At 45.0% G+C, this 18,541-nt stretch overlaps 1 protein-coding gene across 3 annotated transcripts in view; it reads left to right on the forward strand.

Annotated features, from left to right (window-relative positions):
• PEX14 (peroxisomal biogenesis factor 14) overlaps positions 1–18,541 on the forward strand; it is a 141,154-nt gene that overhangs the window by 101,902 nt on the left and 20,711 nt on the right. For all 3 annotated transcript variants that reach the window (XM_036862124.1, XM_036862116.1, XM_036862134.1), the window contains one exon: positions 11,206–11,334. In XM_036862124.1, the coding sequence (XP_036718019.1) occupies positions 11,206–11,334 (129 nt within the window). The remainder of the gene's footprint in view (positions 1–11,205; positions 11,335–18,541) is intronic.

The raw sequence follows: 18,541 nt of genomic DNA on the forward strand, positions 1-18,541 counted from the left end.
CATCCATGTGATGGAATACCTTATAGCTGTTAAATAGAGTGGGAGGGCTCTATAGATACTAATAGCATGGAATGCTCTCTAAGATATAATAATTAAAAATAGCAAGGTGTAGAGTAGTATTTATACCATGCTATTATTTGTATTATAAATATATATGTGTACACATAAATACACACATACGCATGTATAATATATAAAATATATGAATATATGAAAGCACTTTCATACTCATGGACTACCTTTAGAAGATATATAAGAAACTAGTAGCAGTGGTGGCCTCTGGAAGATATAACTAGGTGGCCTGGTTACAGGAGTGGGAAGGAGACTTAACTTTTCACTCTTTTGCATTTTAGAATACAGAATTGTACTATGGGAATATATCTACTAAATATTAATTTTTAAAAGAATGTCCAAAATCCCTTAGGAAGATGTGATGCAGGGGACTGGTGTATTACCTTTCAGTAAGGCCACTGTAGCCACAGTTTCCTTCACAGTGAACTAGACCTTTGGTTTGACACCAGATGACATGGCTGGCTTTGCATAGGGGTGCCAAGATGTATGGGGAGAAAACACCCTGCAGCAGGGTGCTCAGACTGCCAGGGTGTGTGGGGATGAGCTGATGAGCGGACAGTAAATTCAGACCTCCTGTCTCATGCTTACTTGAAGATACAACACTTGTTGAATGACAGTGTAGACCCCTCTCCACCGCTGATAGTGTAATTTTTCCTTCACTTCTTCCTTCTGAACGTGTATAAGTTGAATTCAGATTAAGTTAAAAATGATGCAAAACTTCTTCCTTTTGTGCTTTTTTAAAAATGTATTATAATTGAGATCATGCTATGAATGAATATAACAACACCTGCTTTTTTATGTCTTAATGTATCAAAAGCATTTTCCCATGCCATCAAAAATTGTTCATATGACTGTGAGCAGTTGAATAATATTACATTACTGAAATATGTCATAATTTGTCTAATCATTCCTCTTTGGACATTTACGTTGTTTACATTTTTTGCTGTTATTCAAAATATGGTGACAAGCCATCTTCGTATATTAGTCTTACACTCCGTTATGTTATTATTTCTTAGGAGTAAAATTGTCAGAGGGTATGAACATTTTTAAATACTCTTGAGATAGAGTGCCGAATTGTCTTCTAGGAACTGCTCAGTTTGCTCTTCCACAGCACCCTTGCCAGCTTTGGGTATTCTCATGCAAAAATCATTTTTAATTTGAAAAAATTCAGTCTTAATAACTTGACCAATACATGTGAGTGATATGCTAGAGGTCAGGGATATCAGTGTCCCTTTCAACTGGAACAGGGATTTGGACTGTTTCCTCTTGAGTTGTGTGGAGTTGTGAGGAAGAACTTGAACTCTGAAGCCTGCTCCCCGCCCGTGGCACCAGGACCTTCGGGGAGTGGCTTTACTGTCCGTGCGCCTCGCTTCCCCATCTGCGAGGAGGGGAGAATAAAGCACTGTTGCCACTTGTGGCCACTTGGGTTATGAGCTGCATGGGTCCATGATGCCACAAACACAGTGATGTGGGGCCTGGAGTTGTGCATCTCCATGGCCCTGCACAGGGTAGTGTTGGGATTCAAAGAGTTAAAAATGTAAAAAGCTCCTCAGGAATTCCCTATCCCGTGGTGGTTAGGGTGGTTAGGACGCTTTCACTGTTGGGGCCCGGGTTCAATCCCTGGTCACAGAACTAAGTTCCTGCAAGCTGCACGGCACAGCCAAAAAAAAGTGAAAAGCTCCTAAAACTCTTTGACACTTGGTTTTAGTCAATTTTGGCTGTTATTATGGTTGGAGAGTGGCAATATGAGTGATTTTTAAATTTTCTCTATGCTTTCCTTTATTTTCCATGTTTTTTGTAGTTGACGTGCTATTTTTATCAATAGATAGATATATCTGTGTATTATATATCATATGTCTACATATCATAATATTACATGTGTTATATTGTACTTCGAAGATAGACAAAGTACTCATCCGATGGGAGAAATTGCGGGGGGGAGAGGGAAGCTGCCATTTAACAGGTCGGGAAGATGAGGTCTTGGCTCTCTCACATTGCCTAGTAAAATAAGCACTCAAATATTTATAGATATGGTTGAGTACTTAATATTTATCTCTACACTAATAATGTTGACAATAGCAACCAATACGAGATTCATTGGAGCTACACAAATAGGCGGTGACAAAATAATGTATTGACCTATTAGAACATAACATGTTTTAATGTGTTCATATCAGATTAATATGAGGACTTTAAAAAAAATCTGATAGCTGCACGGTAATTTAAAACTTCAAGAAGTAAGTTGAATGCCAGATAACAAACCTTCTGATCATATGTTTAAGATTCAAGATGTAAAAGAAAACCCCACACGAACACTGAACTTTTGTAGCATTCAGCTAAGTGACAAAGAGTGTACCTTGGTGCATGGAACTCTTGTGACGGGGTTTTCTTTAAGGAACAAAAATCTCCACCTAGGTTTGCGTCCTACAGTAGGGTTGTTTCCCAAATCAGGCTGTTTCAAGTAACATATGAAGCGGCGTATGGCTGTCCCTACCATCCCAAAGCAAATGTTTGTTTTGTTGCAGTGATGGAAACATTTCCATTGGTGAAGCAAATATTTAGAGCTGAAAGAAACATTTGGGCAGCCAGGATGTGTCAAAATAGAACAGATGCCTGCCTTTTAAAAACACAATTAAAAAAAAAAAAAAAGCCACCTTGTACTTGGCTGCTGGGGGTACAGCCACAGTGGGTTAAGCAAGAAATTAGATACTGCGGATGTCACTCTAATCCCAGCTCCTGGGTGCGTCTCTGCACCTATTTCTGTCTTGGTTTTTCTCTTCCAGAAAATGGGGATAACCATTCTAAGTGATTTTGTTCACAATTAAGGTTTTTTTTTCTCCTTCCACTTATTTTCTTTGTTGTTAAAAATTAATTTATTCTTTTGAATCAGAAATATGTTCACATGGGACACAGTTCATAAGAATATACAGTGAAAAGTCTGCCTTCAGTCTGTGTCCCCAGCTACCAGTCTCCTCTCCATCTGGGACCAGCATTACCTGTTTCTTGTCTGTCTTTATTTTATGCATGTACACACAACTACATAGATGTGTTTGTGTGTGTGCATACATAGATTCTTTTATTTAACACAGATGTCCCATGTACCCTTCACCTGGTTTTCCCCATGTTCCATACATATGTCCTTTTCGTTTTTCCTCGTCTTTGAGGTGGTTGGTTCTAAGAGTTTGCTTATTTAAAATGTGCTGTGTCAGGTAGCAGAGTGGGGAGCAGGCATGTCAGGCCGCTCTCTCGTGACCCCTCCAGAGCAGTAAAAAGAGCCCTGTGTTGGGAGTCTGGTTCTGCCCCTGGGCTCACCACGGCTGTGAGTAAAGTCACTGCCCCTCTCCATGTTCTCTTCTCTTGATCTGTAAAACAGAAGGAAAGGGAAACAAAAAGAACAGGAGATAGACTAGATGAGCTTCAACTTTTCTTTCAGATCTGAATTACTTTGGTTGTCAAAGGTGAATTTTTCTTTTTCTTTAAAAAAACTTCACTGCCTCTTCTAAGAGGAACAAGTTTCAAGTATAGTTAAAGGTATTTATTTACTTGCCTTTCCCACATATGTACAACCATACGTTTGGCTTTCCTGGCCTTTGGCATTCAAGTAGCAGTGATTCCTGATTATCCTACTCCTCAGTCTTTAAGACACAGTTCCTTTCCCTAGGGCTTGTTCACTGCACTGTGGGAAGGGCTGACTTCCCCGCCTGTTGCCAAGGACCCTACAGGGTTAGACGCTGCTCTCTGGGACAGCGCCGTGCCTTGGAATTGATCAAATATGAGGAGCAACTCCTCTTTGTTTTTGTTTTTAATTTAGCAGAGAGGGATTAAAAGAAAAAAAAAAAAACCTTTAGACTATAGATGTAAAAATAGACATCACAGATGCTGATTGGAAACCCTCCCAGTCTTTCACATGAGAGATCTCAATTTGTGTTACACAGAGGGGCAGCTCACTTCTGTCTTGTTCACCAGTTATACTACTCCCCAGAGAAGCTCAATAAATTTTATAGGGAAGTTTCCTCCTTATGCGGAAGGAGCTAAGCTCAATGAGTGTGGCTGAAATAATTTAGGGCTCCAAGGGAGTCCGTCTACCTTGTAGAGTAACGTATTGGAAGTAAATGTGCAAAAACTTTTGATCTTGGTTGATTTGGCCATGTCATTGATAGTACTGGGCCCTGGCTTCTATGACCCTGTCCTGTCTGATTTGGAATAAAACTTGCATTTAGTTCTCTGCTAAGATTGTCCTTCTGCATGCTTCACTGGTAGTGGCTGCGGAGCTTGCCTGCTGATGTTCTGCCGTTTTCACCACTAACCCTTTGAAACCTGCGAACTTGGACTTGGCTGAGTTTACATCTCTCTTCTGCCTCTCTGAGCGGCACAGAGATCCTCTCCCACTGACATTTGGAAAGCAGAGCTGCCTTCCCTTTTAGACTGACGGTGGACCAAGCCTGGCTAGTTGCTCAGTCCCTAAGCTAGCAGTGCAGTACATTTTGTGCTGGCTTTTTACTCGGTGATTTATACTCAACGTGGCTGGGTGATATCCAGTGTCCTTTTGTCTTTGTGTTTATTTTTCTTGCACATTTAATGTATTTAAAGGATATAGTGTCTTTATGGTCCCCTGGGATAAGGAGGGATTGGTGCAAGTTTTAATGAGAGGTTCCCAGCTCTCTGTGTTGAGATGAGAATTAAATTCTTGATTAGATATCTTTCTTTCCTTAGGTGGCATGAGGCAGTGTTTTGCTGCCTTTTTTTAATTATTATTTATTTATTTATTTATTTATTTATTTATTGGCTGCGTTGGGTCTTCGTTGCTGCACGCGGGCTCTCTCTAGTTGCGGCGAGCGGGGGTCTACGCTTCGTTGCCGTGTGCAGGCTTCTCATTGCGGTGGCTTCTCCTGTTGCACAGCACGGGCTTCAGTAGTTGTAAGGATGGGCTTAGTTGCTCTGCGGCATGTGGGATCTTCCCGGACCAGGGCTCGAACCCGTGTCCCCTGCATTGGCAGGCGGACTCTTAACCACTGTGCCGGCAGGGAAGTCCCTGCTGCTTTTTGAAACAGCATTTCTGCCTAACGATTTTTAGAAGGATACTGAGAGGACATTCTGTTTCAGGGCATCATCAGCAACTTTCTCTCCTGTTGTTTGAACTTCCTTATTTAAGGAGCGGGGAGAGTGTCAAGTCTTGTTCTTGAATTTACATATCAACATCAAGATGGTGGGAACTGGGACCCACCATCAGATCAATTTTTATAAAAACTCGTTCAGGGTGATGATATTTGGAACTGGTTTTCTCAAAAACTGTTTTTGCTGCTTGGGAATAGTCAGTCAGCAGAGAAGAAAGCATTTGGCTTATTTGCTTAATATTTTAACCAAATGAATTAGGTTGGGGGGCTGGGGGGAGGGGATAAGAAAGTGGGTGGGGGAGGCCCCATAAACAAGGTGATATATAATATTTTTTTTGTTCTCCTTTTAAATAAATACCGATCAGCTTTATGTTCAGAGACAATAGGAGCCGTTGGCTTAAATTTGCAGTTTACTGTATTTATGGCTGTAATATCAAGGTGCTGCCGTCGTAATTTCATGCCCCAATGAGAAGAGCAAGGTCGAAGCAAATGCTTCCATCGGCATCTGCTAACACACTAACTCATAAACAAGGCCCGGCTGGATCAGGTGGCACGGAATAATACAGGCTAATGAAATACAGCACAGCTTTCCATTACTGTTAGTTTTTACAGTGTCGTCATTACGTGTAATTTATGTTTAAAAAATTCAATTTTATACAAGGCACTGGGAAATAGGGGTCTACAGGTCATCCAACGACTTTTAGAGGCTCAGAGAGTCCTTATTGTACTCCACTGTTCCAACAAAATGTTAATAAAATAAAATAAAAATACTTTTTCCCTTTCTCCTCCCCTAACCTTTTCTGAGAGAGTTGATTTTTCTTTTAATTTGGGGAGTATTTTTAGCCAGCTGTCTTCTCTGCCTCATCTCCTCCCAGAGTGCCTGGGTAGATAACTAGCTGTGTTCCGAGAGAGGTGACCCCTGCTCAGTCTCCCTGCGTCCCAGATGAATCTCCCAAGTCCTGTAAATAGAGGGACTGCGACGGGGTGGGGGAGGAAGACGGCCGAGTGGCCAGCCCGTAACTGCTGCCCGTCGCCACTGGCCCTCTGGCCCTGTTCCCTAGTTCCCGTCAGACTCCACATTTTTATTATAATACTCGGACTGGGCCGGAAGGTGCTGTCGGGCGTTCATCACCTTGCTTATATCCAAACTACTCCTAACCCTGCTGTCCTGGTGGTTGTTTGACCTGAGGGATACAGAGAACACTGCTGTCTGCTGTCATCTCTCTTCTTCCCCTGCATGGAGTCAGGCCCTGGGGCAGTGCCCAGCGGTCACTGGAGAGAGCGTTGAGACTCCTTATTCTGAGAAGCCCTTGCACCGCCAGCCCCACAGAAAAAAGCCAGCCCTTCCCGGTGCCCGGTTTGTCTGAGCTGAGTGGTGGGAAAGGACCCGGCGGCACTGTGAGCCAGTTGGCTGCAGCTCACACAGTCAACTGGTTTGGTTTTGTTTGCATTTTAATAGAAATCTTTAAACAATTTTGTTTATCTTCTGAAGGATAAAAATAAGCAGGTGTGGCAGCCCCGAGGCCGTTGACTTCAGCTGCTGCAGCAGTAACATGGGGCTTTATTAATCAATAGAATGTAGCTCTCTTGTTTCTGTTCTTTTAAAAGAATCCCACCCTGGAGAAAGTGATGGAAGAGAAGTCCTTGGCCCAGCATCTACACAGGGGCAGTCTCCTGGGAAAGGGAACTGTTTGGCGAAGTAGATTCCAGAGAACCGAGGGAACTAGCAGTCCGTCCTGGCTCTGGGTCTTCGTCTGCACTCGTCTGCGCGGCTCCCTTTGAATTGAGCGCCGCTTTGCAGATCAGGCAGCTGTGGTCTTCAAGGTGAAATGAGAGAGGCAGGCATCCTGCTCCTCTGCTCACCTTGGACAAGTCCCCTCGTCCGTTTCTCCTCCTCTTGAGTAAAGCTAGTGAGTGGATGGAATGACCGAGCAGGGCTTTCTTAGTTTTGCTCTCTATCAAGAACATAGTTTAATTGTCAATGTCACAGACTGGGGGAGGGGCTGGTAGCTCCTGGAATCACCAAGTAGCAGAGGTGAAGTTACTGAGAGAACATCTAAATGCAAAGTGCTAGTGCTAGAAGAAAATTTTAGGCTTTATTAAAATTGGCTAATTCTTCCAAAGGCAGCAGCTAAAGGACATGTGAGGCAGGGATGGGAGGGGAGGAGGTTTGCCTGCCACAGGACGGTGACACCCTTTCCTCCCGTCTCTTCTCTGCTCAGCCCTTGCTCAGTCCCTCGGTGGTTAGATTATTCCTTGCAGATAGCAATCAACTGGAAGGAAGTGTGTGTGTCTAATTTGCATGAGATTATTTAAAACAAAAAAAAAAGGTCTGCATTAGTCAGGGTGATGGTAAACAACGCAAAGAGCTGCCTTTTATAATATAGCCTGTGCCTCAGCTTTCAGAGCCAAATATAATTCACTTACAACTGGCAGTTTCCTTTATTATTCCTTTTAACCTTTTGGATTCTGCAAGGTCTCAATCTAAGTTCTCCACTGTTTATCTCAGTGGCGGTGGGTGGGAACCTGGCTGTCTTATGTGTGGGCCCTACGGCAGTACCCCACCCCTGAAGGCAGTACCCCATCCCTAAGGCAGTACCCCATCCCTACAGCAGTACCCCATCCCTAAGGCAGTACCCCATCCCTGAAGGCAGTACCCCATCCCTACGGCAGTACCCCATCCCTGAAGGCAGTACCCCATCCCTAAGGCAGTACCCCATCCCTGAAGGCAGTACCCCATCCCTAAGGCAGTACCCCATCCCTAAGGCAGTACCCCATCCCTGAAGGCAGTACCCCATCCCTGAAGGCAGTACCCCATCCCTGAAGGCAGGGTCCTTTCAGCGCCAGGAGCTGGTGATGGGGTGGATACCTGCAATGTTCTGAGAGGAATGACACTCCACCCCACCTCAGGCTCTGTGAGTCCCAGATGAATCACTTGAGTCTTGTAGAGTCAATCTTCCTGAAGCTGGGGACACTCCAGAGGAAAAGGCCACTAAGGGAAGCGTAGGCCCCAATCTGTGAGAGGCCTTTGGATTTATTTGATTAGAATATTAGAAGGAGATGAGGTCGCTCTACCCTTGTCACTCTGGTAGTGTTCAAAAAGTTGTCCAGGTGTCATTTGCAAATAGGACCCAGGTGTTAGGTTCCTGTGTTGTTTTGGGATAGCCCCAAAACAGCATTCACTGGCTGTTACCTATGGATGGGGTGCTGGTGTGGGGGGGGCTGGGGGAAGACAAGTTAGTCCTCACGTTTTCTGTAACAAGACTGACGGCCTCAGGCATCATTTTGGTGTGTTGTAACTGTGCTGTAGCGGGCGGTCACCGGGCTGGGGTTCCATCCGGCGTCAGCAGGCTTTTACCAGTATGACGTGAGGCATAGTTTTCACCCTCCTTAGCCCTCAGTTTTTTGGTTTTTGTTTTTTAATCTGTTAAATAAGGGCGACGGCTAGGATAATGGCCCAGCTCTGAAATTATCTTATTCAGTGAGATCATTAAAATGCTTATTTTTTTAAAAAAGAAGAAAAATGATTCATTTTCTGTAACTAAATCAAAATCCTGACTCTCCAGAGAACTAGGGATATCAGAATCCCAGCCAGTGTAAGTTTAGAGCATCAAATGATAAGGTCTGTATAAAACAAGAGCTCGGAAGGAAGTGCTGATGCCCTTCAAACCGGGGCTTCACCAGTGGGCTTGGCCGCAGTAGTGCAAGGAGCATGTTTTATTAGGAAAACAGGCTTCGTGAGAGCTCAGGGCCAGAGGGCAGGACAGTGGCCAGGGAGTCCTGTCCCTTTAGCCAGCTCCAGCTCTCGGGGCTGCAGCACAGCCTGTAACTTACTGTATATTTCCCCAGCGTTAAACATTATTGTACTTGTTTATATTTGAAAGAGCCAAAAGGGAAAACGAGAATGCAACCGAATGCTCCTTTTGGGAAAATTATCCTCATTTGCAGCCAGTGGCTGACAAGGCACACGAACCACCAGGTTTATGAAGTCCCATTGTGTACCAGTGACCAGCAGCTCGTGCTGACGCCGCATGTGCCACTGTCTTCTTTCGTGGCTGATTATGACTGGTTAAAACCGTGTCTTTCCTACTAGAACTCTGAAAGGGGTTCCCCTTTCTACCAAGAAGGAGTGACTGGCAGTCAGTACCTGGGCTGGAGCCTGGGAGGCGTTTGCTCAGCGAAGCGTGTTCTCTGTGTTTGCCCGGCTCGTCTGTCTGTCCTGCCCCTGTCCTTGGGAGGTGACATCACAGTAAAGCGGTCCTTTTGCAGCAAGCTGGGGGCTTAGGGAGGAGGAACGTCCCCTGGCTAGCCCCACGTATTCAAATTCAGCTCTTGTATTTGAAGGTGCCGAGCACCAGTAAATGATCCTCTTTGCCCCCGCCAGCCTCTCCTCTGCCCCGTCAGTCTGTTGAGAGGATGGTGCGCTTGCTCGGGCGACCCAGCAGCACTGAGACTCCACGGAGGTGTGGCCTCGCCCACCACTGGCGGGCTCTGTCGTGTGCTGAGGGCAAAGAGGGAAAGGGATGCAGTGTTAAGTGGGGAGGGACCTCGAGTGCTCGGTGCAGAGAGGAGAAGAGAGGGTCCAGGGCCATTTCGAATAGTTCAGGAATTCTCCCTTGACCACTTGTGGTGGGGCATGAAGAGTTTGAGGGGCGGCTGCAGCCAACTCACACGCCAGCGTGGTGTGGGGCAGCGCTGTGCTTACAGCATTAATGGGCTCCGCCGGCTAGCCCCTTGGCACAGAGCTCGAGGCACCATGCTTCGGGAGATGCTGACCCTCAGAGCCTCCTCGTACTTCACCTCCCCCAGGGACAGATAGACCATGCTGCGGGGCTCTGATGGAGAGCTGCCGGCCCGATGTGGAAGAGCTCTCGGCTCTAGTTTAAAAGTTCTGTGTTGTGGCTGGACTGGATGTCGGGATTCCCAGAACAGTTCGGGCCGGCCAGAGTGCTCTTTTGCAAAGACTAGCAGTGACCTCCCACCTGCTTCTCCCAGTCGCAGCGCTTGGAGCGCTTTTGTGCTCACGGTTGCTTCCCCTGCGACACAGAGCTGCAGTGTGGGGAAGTCTCTCTCACACCTGTGCGCCACTCCTTGTGCAGATGCTCTGGATTGGTCAGTGCCCTCATCCTCTTCCCCCAGAGCCGGTGTCCCTGGTCTGCCTCCGACCTGTTGAAATATTCCAGCTGTGCACCCGCTGGAAATGTCGTCTTCCTGGGTTTTTCACTTGGCTTTTATTCCTCCTTGGGCAAAGCCTCTCCACATGTCATAGCCACTGCAGATGGCGCCCTGAAATTTCCTGATGTCCCAAGTGCACTGTGGTTTAGAGTGTTGGGAGGATTTTTTAAAAAAAAAGGAAAAAGAAAAACTAGCCAAAGGCGATATAGGCAGCCTATGAGAGTCTAGAGTAATAATCATCTGAAAGTTTGGGCCTGGCCTTGTTTTGATCTGTTTTCTTGTTTTATTTTCTTCTTTACATTCTATATCCCATTCATACTAATCACAGTCAGTCCTGATTTTTCTTTTTATTTCTGCATTTGTCATAAAATAAAGCAAATTATTCCCGTCTTCAGAAACGATCTAGACTAATTAGTCGTCTCACCCAATAATTAGTTTTTCGTTTCCCTGTCTGTTTTCGTGCATTATTGTTAGTTTTTTCCCCTCTTTTTTTTTTTTAACACCATTACAGATTAAAATGAGCCACGTTTGCAGTTGATGATATCTGTTTTCGGGGGAAGAATGGAGAATTGCAGTACGGAGAGACTTCAAAAGCAGCAATAAACTCAAGGATAAATTAAGGAAATTGAATGAGCCACATTTGGAAGCAGTGTTGAGGCTAATATTCTGGCACTTAAGGTTAAATTGCAGCTGAGAGAGGTTCCAGAGAATCCGAAATCGGGGAAGCAACTTACCAGGGTGCTAGGCATCCTGTGACTCTGAGGTCTTTTCTCAAATGATTTCGTTGCAGCCGTGGACAGTGGCAAAAGGTACTCACCTGCAGTTATGTCCTCTTCTCCCCCAGGGCTGACGGATGAAGAGATTGATTTGGCTTTCCAGCAGTCGGGCACGGCTGCCGATGAGCCTGCGTCCTTGGGCCCAGCCACACAGGTGGTGCCTGTCCAGCCCCCTCACCTCATTGCGCAGCCGTATAGTAAGTCACCCGCTCAAACTCTGGCTTTAACCTTGCCTGGGATTCAGGACTCCGGCCAAAGGGCAGCGCTTCACGTCTCCCCGGCTCAGCAAGCGTGACAGCGGTGGGTGGTGGGGGGAGCTGGGAGTAGGAGATGGCTCTTGGGTTTTTCCAAAAGAGTGTGACACACCCAAATCCTCTTCTAGACGAACTTTTAAGTATGTGACAAAGGTTTAAGACACAAGGTACCAGAATAAATGAGTTTATTGTATTGTTTCAAGTATTTTGGTTTCAAGCAGGAATCTGTAAAAGTATTTATTGGTTCAGTTTCCGTTTTCTTATATCAGTGCTTTTTGCATGTTACTGTTTCACTAATAAGAACATAAACATCTGATTTACGGGTGCATTCTTGTTTGGGCACTGAAATACCTTGTCTCCTAGTTTTATCTTTTAAAGTTAATATTAGTAGATTTAGGCTAGCCTTCCTTGCCCCACCCTCCTTTTCTTCCTTCCTTCCTTCCTTCCTTGTCCTGGCTATACCATGTATATTTATGTAGTGACAATCTGTTAGAGAATTTCACATTAAATGTGAAGGTCCTTTTTGAATGCAGCTTTTAATTATTACATGAGAACATGACCCATGAGAGGTTTTTGTTGTTTTTAAATGGAAGCTACTTTTAGCAATAAAGCTTCTTTAAGCTAGTAATAAATGTACACTTCCAAAATATAGGCAGAACTCCTTCTTTAAGTCACTTATGAAAAACCTAAAAAGGTTAAAATGGACTCCAAAGCAATGGAAAATTGCTCAGTTTTGTGTGTTTAACATAAGACTTTAGCCTTGGATCTGCTGTCTTTCAAAATGCCTTTTCTGTAATTGTCTTCATTTTAATGGTCTATCTCGGAAGTTTTCTTTTTTTCAGAACATGATTTTAAAGTGTCAGATATCAGATTTTAAAAGGCGCAATTTAAAATGCCAGACTTGTTTTGATGCCCACCACGTGGCCTGGAACTGCCTTCTGGCCCCCACTTCGCCGTCCTTCCCACAGCTAGGGAAGTGCAGTCGTCCGTATAGACAGCGCGGGGGCCAGGCAATAGGTTAGAATCTGCTCTGTGTGTCACAGGTCTCGTTTAGATATCACCTTTCTTTTGCTCTCTGGAAAAGGCTGAATGGGTGAGGCCAAGTAGCACGAACTCAAGTTGATCTCATCTGTGGTCGCCTTGTCTAACAAACCACTGGTGTCGTGTGACCTCTGAGACCAGTGCTCAGTGATGAGCCTTGTACTGGGGCTCCTGAGTCAGTGGCAGCTATTTGTCAGCCTGGGACTCATTCTCCGTCCTGGCTGACATTCTTTTCAATCCATTGTGTTGCTTTGGGTCACTAAACATAGTCTCTGTGTTTCTTTTAAACCAAAGGCTAAGTCTCCACACTTTTTCTTCAGTTGTGTCCTTGGGCCCAGGGTTTGATGGGATTTGTTGAGGACGGGCAGTGGCAGCTGGGGTGCAGAATTTTCTAAAATGCACATCTGTTCTATTCCAGCTGTTTCCTCCATGGCTTAACACCAAACAGGTCTCTCTGCTACTTGGAAACTTCTTGCTCAGAACAAATTGTTCTGTTGGTCACAGAGTTGGCCTAAAGCATCATGCGTTTGCCTACTTTCAGTGGGCACAAAGGGTTAAACTGCTAGTCTTTCTGAAGAGGCAAAAGAATGGGGCTGGGAGGGGCGATTCAGTCATTTAAATCACTCTCCTGCCCAGATGTCTCTGAGAAGAAGCATTACGAGTTTAGGTATTTAGGTAGGAGTATTTTTAAGAGTCTCCCAGCCCTAAAAATAAAATACATCTTCTTAGAGACAGACTCCTTCCTGCTTTGACGCTAGTATAAAAACAATGGTAATGGTAATTTTAAATACCTGGAGTTTTTTAGTTGTCACCCTCGAGCTTCATTCTTCTTGTACCGTTACCCCGCTCCTCTCAGCTTGGGGGTGACTCTACCTCTTCACTTCTGTACTTTTGCCAAGAGGTGTCAAAACTACTCCAAAAAAAAAAAAAGCTTGATTTTGATTAATATAGAGAAACAAGACTTTGCCTGACTGATAATAAAACTGATAAATGACATTTGAATTACTTGTAGCGGTAATTTATTACATAAAATATCTTTTATTTGACATGCGATTAGTTGCTGGAAGCATCACTCAATCTGACTAGTTTAAACATGCTCTAAAATGAACCCCAGTAAAAACCAGGGCTGTCTGCTGCTGGCGTTATGAAATATACTAATCCTGGAGTGAGGGAAAAATCTGACTTTAAGTATTTAAATGATTAATTGGGTTTATATATTTTTTTTTACCTTTCTAACCCCCTTAATTACAAGCAAACTCAGGGGAGTTTCTGAACTAGGTGTGCAATCTGCATGCTTATCACCGAGGCATTGTCTGCGTCCTGGGAGGGATTTATGGCCTCCATTCATGTGTGTTCCTGCAGATTTTACTTCTGGAGCTCGGGCAGCCCTTTCCTTCCCATTTCTTGGCTTTTTAAGGACATTCCATCTGTGAGCCCAAGCCTAGAAAATGGGATTTTCTGGGCTCAGCCCCAAATACTCATGTCTCCAGGAAGCGTGGCTTTTCCGAGACCACCCCTGGGAGGCCAGTGCTCGGGCATCGTCACCTCTGGACTTGCCCGCCCTCCTGCTTGGTGGCAGGTGTCCCACTCGGTGCCTCTTTCGATATCTCTGCTTTTTGGTGAATGTGGTTGACCTTGAGATGTTAGTGAATGCCAGCGTCAGCAAAGAGAACATGGAGACCTACCAGAAATGGTACCAGTTCATCACTGTTTATTAAGAACCTGCTATATGCTCAGTACAGTGTCATGAGAGATTCAAAACATGATCTTTAAGAATCTTACAGGCTCTCTGGGAGAGATAAGATAAACTCTTAAGAAAAAGATAATAATATAAGACATTGTGATTTAATGCCAAAATTAATTATACAGACAAGAAACTCCACAGGAATACAGAAAAGAGAAAAATTAATGTGGGCTCGAGAAGTCAGAGAAGGCTTTGTGAAAGTGGGAGGAGGTTGACACCAGGGGAAGCTTGGTGTCACCTGGTGTGAGAATAAACCAGAGTTGTCAGGGCTTAAAAGAAAGTCGGGTAGAGCTCAGGAAAAGTCAGGCCGGGATGCAAGAGGAAATTTGACATCTTCTGTTTCTCCTTTTGGTTTCTTTTTGTTCGACTTTGAAGCAGGAATCAGTGTGCGTGTCTATGTGCAGAGCCTAACACAGTCCTGAACATAAAGTCCTTGTAAATGCTTGACTGATTCATTCATTCTAAGATGACTTTTCTTCTTTTCCTTCCAGAGAGACAAGAAAGCAAGGTAGCTTTGAAATACAGGCAAGGCCAGTGTGAATTTTGTACGATAATAATTTTTCTTAGGCTTAAATATTCCCCACCCTACCCCACCCCCACTGTCTTTGGTAAACAATTTAGGCTTTTTCAAAGACTGACCTACAGCTTCAGTTGCCTCTTCTTAAAATAGGATGTAAATGTCTGAGGTTGGTGAAAGGCTTTGACATTTCATTAGAAATCCTGAGAGAGTGTTGTGTGTTCTTTCTCAGTTTGTTTCTCTTCTGGCCCTGTTTAGCAACATAAACTTTCCCTTGATCGTCTTAGGTCCCTGAGGGAGCATTGATTACTGAATGCCTGCTGTGTGCCAGGCACTGTGCCGGACCCCTGGGATGGGACGATTAAGGCCTGGCTGGTCTCTCTCTCCAGCCCTCCTGTCCAGTAGGAAAGACAGTTAAGGGAACACAGCAGTACTATGAGGTCAGCCCAGGATGGTGGCACAGACAAGGTGAAGGGGCGCCTCAGAGAGCAGGAGATGCCTAACTGGACCTGGGGCATGATTGGTGCAGTGACCAGACAGGATGGACTGGAGCATCCAAGCTAAAGCAAAGCCACATGGACGTGAAACCATGTGATGGTTAGAGTGGCTGCAACATGGGATAGGAGTGTCAGAAGAGACGACCCGAGGGAGGTGGCCGCCAGGTCATCACCCTGACGGAGGACAGTCAAAATCACATGGCTTTTTTACTTTGAAATGCATTGTGTAATTATTTTTGAGGCTGTATTACCTATTTGACTGTATTATTCTTGGACTAATATTAAAATTATTTGTACCATCGGAGCAGATGCTGCGTGGGGAATTAGAGAAGACACGCTGGGTGTGTGCTGGATGCAACAGGTGTCCAGATGCTCTGCCCGTAACTCCCTTTCAAATGCCTCCATTCCAACTGGGGTGGAGGTTCCCCTTGCCTTGATCAGCCCCTGCTCGCCACCACACTACACTGAAATGTTTACTCACTTCCTATTAAACTGTGAGTTTCTTGAGCTCAGAGGCTTTTTTTTTAATCTATGGCCCGAGGTTCTGACTTAGCAGGTTTTCCAGAAACACTTGTTGAATGAATAAATGATGGTGGACGTGTGCTTGAGAATTGCAAGGCTGCCGAGTAATACCATCAGCTCTTGGGGTTGATGCCCAGGTAGCCAGTCAGTGAGGCCTCCTGTGTGCTCTGTGCGGAGCAGGGCGCAGAAGTAGAGGACAGGCCTTGCCTCCGGAAGGCCCGGTTTAATGTAGAGGGAAGCCCCATGCTTGGGGCAGGACAGCAAAGGCTAACCCATGCCATCTTGTATGGTGTGAATGGTGAGAGCTTTCTGGAGTTAAGAACAAAGCAACCCCCAGGGTGCTGATCTCAGGCCAGGCCTTCTGGAGGAAGCAGGTCCATGGAGGCACCTAGAAGCTGGGGGTGGGGAGGGTGTAAGTGACTCTGCAGGTGAGTGTGAACGGAGGTGGCGCTGTGAACAGCCTCTCTGTTCCCACCAAGAACTAAACGGGGAAGAATCTCTCCTGTTTCTCTCTCTCTTCTGTTTCTCTGTCGGTTTAGCACACAAATCTCACTTTTTGCTACATGAAAGTCACTGGTTTGTATATGAAGGAAACACTTCTCTTAATTTTGAGGCAATGGTATTTTTCTTCTTTTGTCCATGTGACTGGTTTGGAATAGCAGCTCGTCAAGGGCCAGCACCTGTCCGTTTTGTTTGCTTTGTGGAATGCCCAGTGTGATGCCCTGTGGATGCCGAATAAATGCCACGTGTGGATGTTGAAGAGGGCAGGCGTTACAGTCTGAGTGGAGACATCCTTACCTTGGATTTCTGAGACCGTTGGAAGAGCCTTTGGTGTGGGTGGTGTCTGGGATCATGGCTGTGCTGAGTGCAGCCTGTGCTGGTTGTATAAGATTCTGCAACAGGTAAGAGTGGTTTAAACAAAACAAAGGACTCTTTTTCTAAGTAAACATAGGCAGTCCAGGCTGCCGTACTGGCCCTGTGGTCCTCAGGGACCCCTGCGTCCCTCACACCTGGCTGGCGTCCAGCTTGTGTTCCAGTGTGACTGCTCTAGCACCAGCTGTCCTCTCTGCTGTCCAACAAGCAAGAACAGGGAGAAGGAAGGAAAAGGGCAAGTCACCTTCTAAGGACACCTCCTGGAAATCGCCCACATCCCTTCCCCTTTCTCCCCATTGGCTGGAACTCAACCACGCGGCCATACCTGTCTGCAAGAAGGCTGAGAAATGCAGTCCTTGTTCTGGTGGGCATGTTCCCAGCTTTTATATCCCATAGAAAGTTTGAGTTGGAATTAACACTAAATTCAGGATAATGGTTACCTCTGAGTGAAGAGGAAGATGTGGCTAGTTTCCATGGTATTTGGAAAGTTTTAACCGGTAAAGTAGGTGGGTTTAGGATTGCATCTTATTATCATGTTTCGTAACTTATCTAAATGTTATATTCTTTTGTAAGTATCAAATAATACAGGGTACCTTTAAAAAGTTGAATTAGAAATCTTACCTCTTGCTTCTTCCCTTGGTCTCAGCTGCTTAACTGAGCAGAGAGAGAACTTAGAACCCACCCTGCTGGGTACTGTTCTCAGTCACTGCTGACTTCTTTTAGCTCTCTCTCTTTTTAAAAAAAAAAAAATCTGAACAGACTTAAAAAAAAAACAACAACAAAAAACAGCTTTATTGAGGTATATTTTACATAAAGTAATGCATCCATTTTAGTTGTACAATTTGAGTTTTAACAAGTGTACGCTGCCCTGTAGCCATCAATACTGTAGAACATTTCTGGCACCCCAGAAGATTCCCCGTGACCTGTTCCCAGCCAGTGCCAACCCACCCTGACACTGGGGCAACTCCTGGTCTGCTTTCTGTTGCTGCCCATTAGACTTATCTTTCCTGGGGTTTTGCATGAATGGAATCATACAGTATGTCCCCTCTCATGCCTGGTTTCTTTCGCTCAGCATCATGTTTTTGAGCTCCATCCAAGTTGTGCATATCAGAAGTTGCCTCCTTTTTATCACAGAGCCGTATTCCATGGTTAGGACGCACTGTGGTTTGTTTATCCATTTACCAGTTGATGGGCTTCCGGCTTTGGGCTGTTTCCAGTATTGAGCTGTTACGAATAAAGCTCTTTTAAACATTTGCGTACAAGTCTGTGTCTGTTTTTATTTCTCTTGCGTAAACGTCTAGGAGTGGAATTGCTAGGTCAGAGGTTAAGTGTAAGTTTCACCTTATAAGAAACTGCCAACCTGTTTTTCAAAGTGGTGGTACCATTTTACATTCCCATCCGCAGCGTACGAGTTCTGGTTGCTGTGTATCCTCACTAACGGTTGGTATTCTCAGTCTTTTTTAAATTTTAGCAGCTTTAATGTGTGTGTAGTGGAAACTCAGTCGTTTGAGTTCACATTTCTGTGAAGACTAATAATGTTGAGCATTTTTTTTTTTTTTTTTTAATCCTGACCACAATTTTTTTTTAAATTAATTAATTAATTAATTTATTTATGGTTGTATTGGGTCTTCATTTCTGTGCGAGGGCTTTCTCTAGTTGTGGCAAGTGGGGGCCACTCTTCATCGCGGTGCGCGGGCCTCTCACTGTCGCGGCCTCTCTTGTTGCGGAGCACAGGCTCCAGATGCGCAGGCTCAGTAATTGTGGCTCACGGGCGCAGTTGCTCCGCGGCACGTGGGATCCTCCCAGACCAGGGCTCGAACCCGTGTCCCCTGCATTGGCAGGCAGATTCTCAACCACTGCGCCACCAGGGAAGCCCATGTTGAGCATCTTTTTATGTGCTTATTGCCCATTTACATATCTTCTTTTGTGAAGTGTCTGTTCCAGTCTTTGTCCTTT

The sequence above is a fragment of the Balaenoptera musculus genome, chromosome 1 (assembly GCF_009873245.2).
Source record: "Balaenoptera musculus isolate JJ_BM4_2016_0621 chromosome 1, mBalMus1.pri.v3, whole genome shotgun sequence".
Classification (NCBI taxonomy): Eukaryota; Metazoa; Chordata; class Mammalia; order Artiodactyla; family Balaenopteridae; genus Balaenoptera; species Balaenoptera musculus.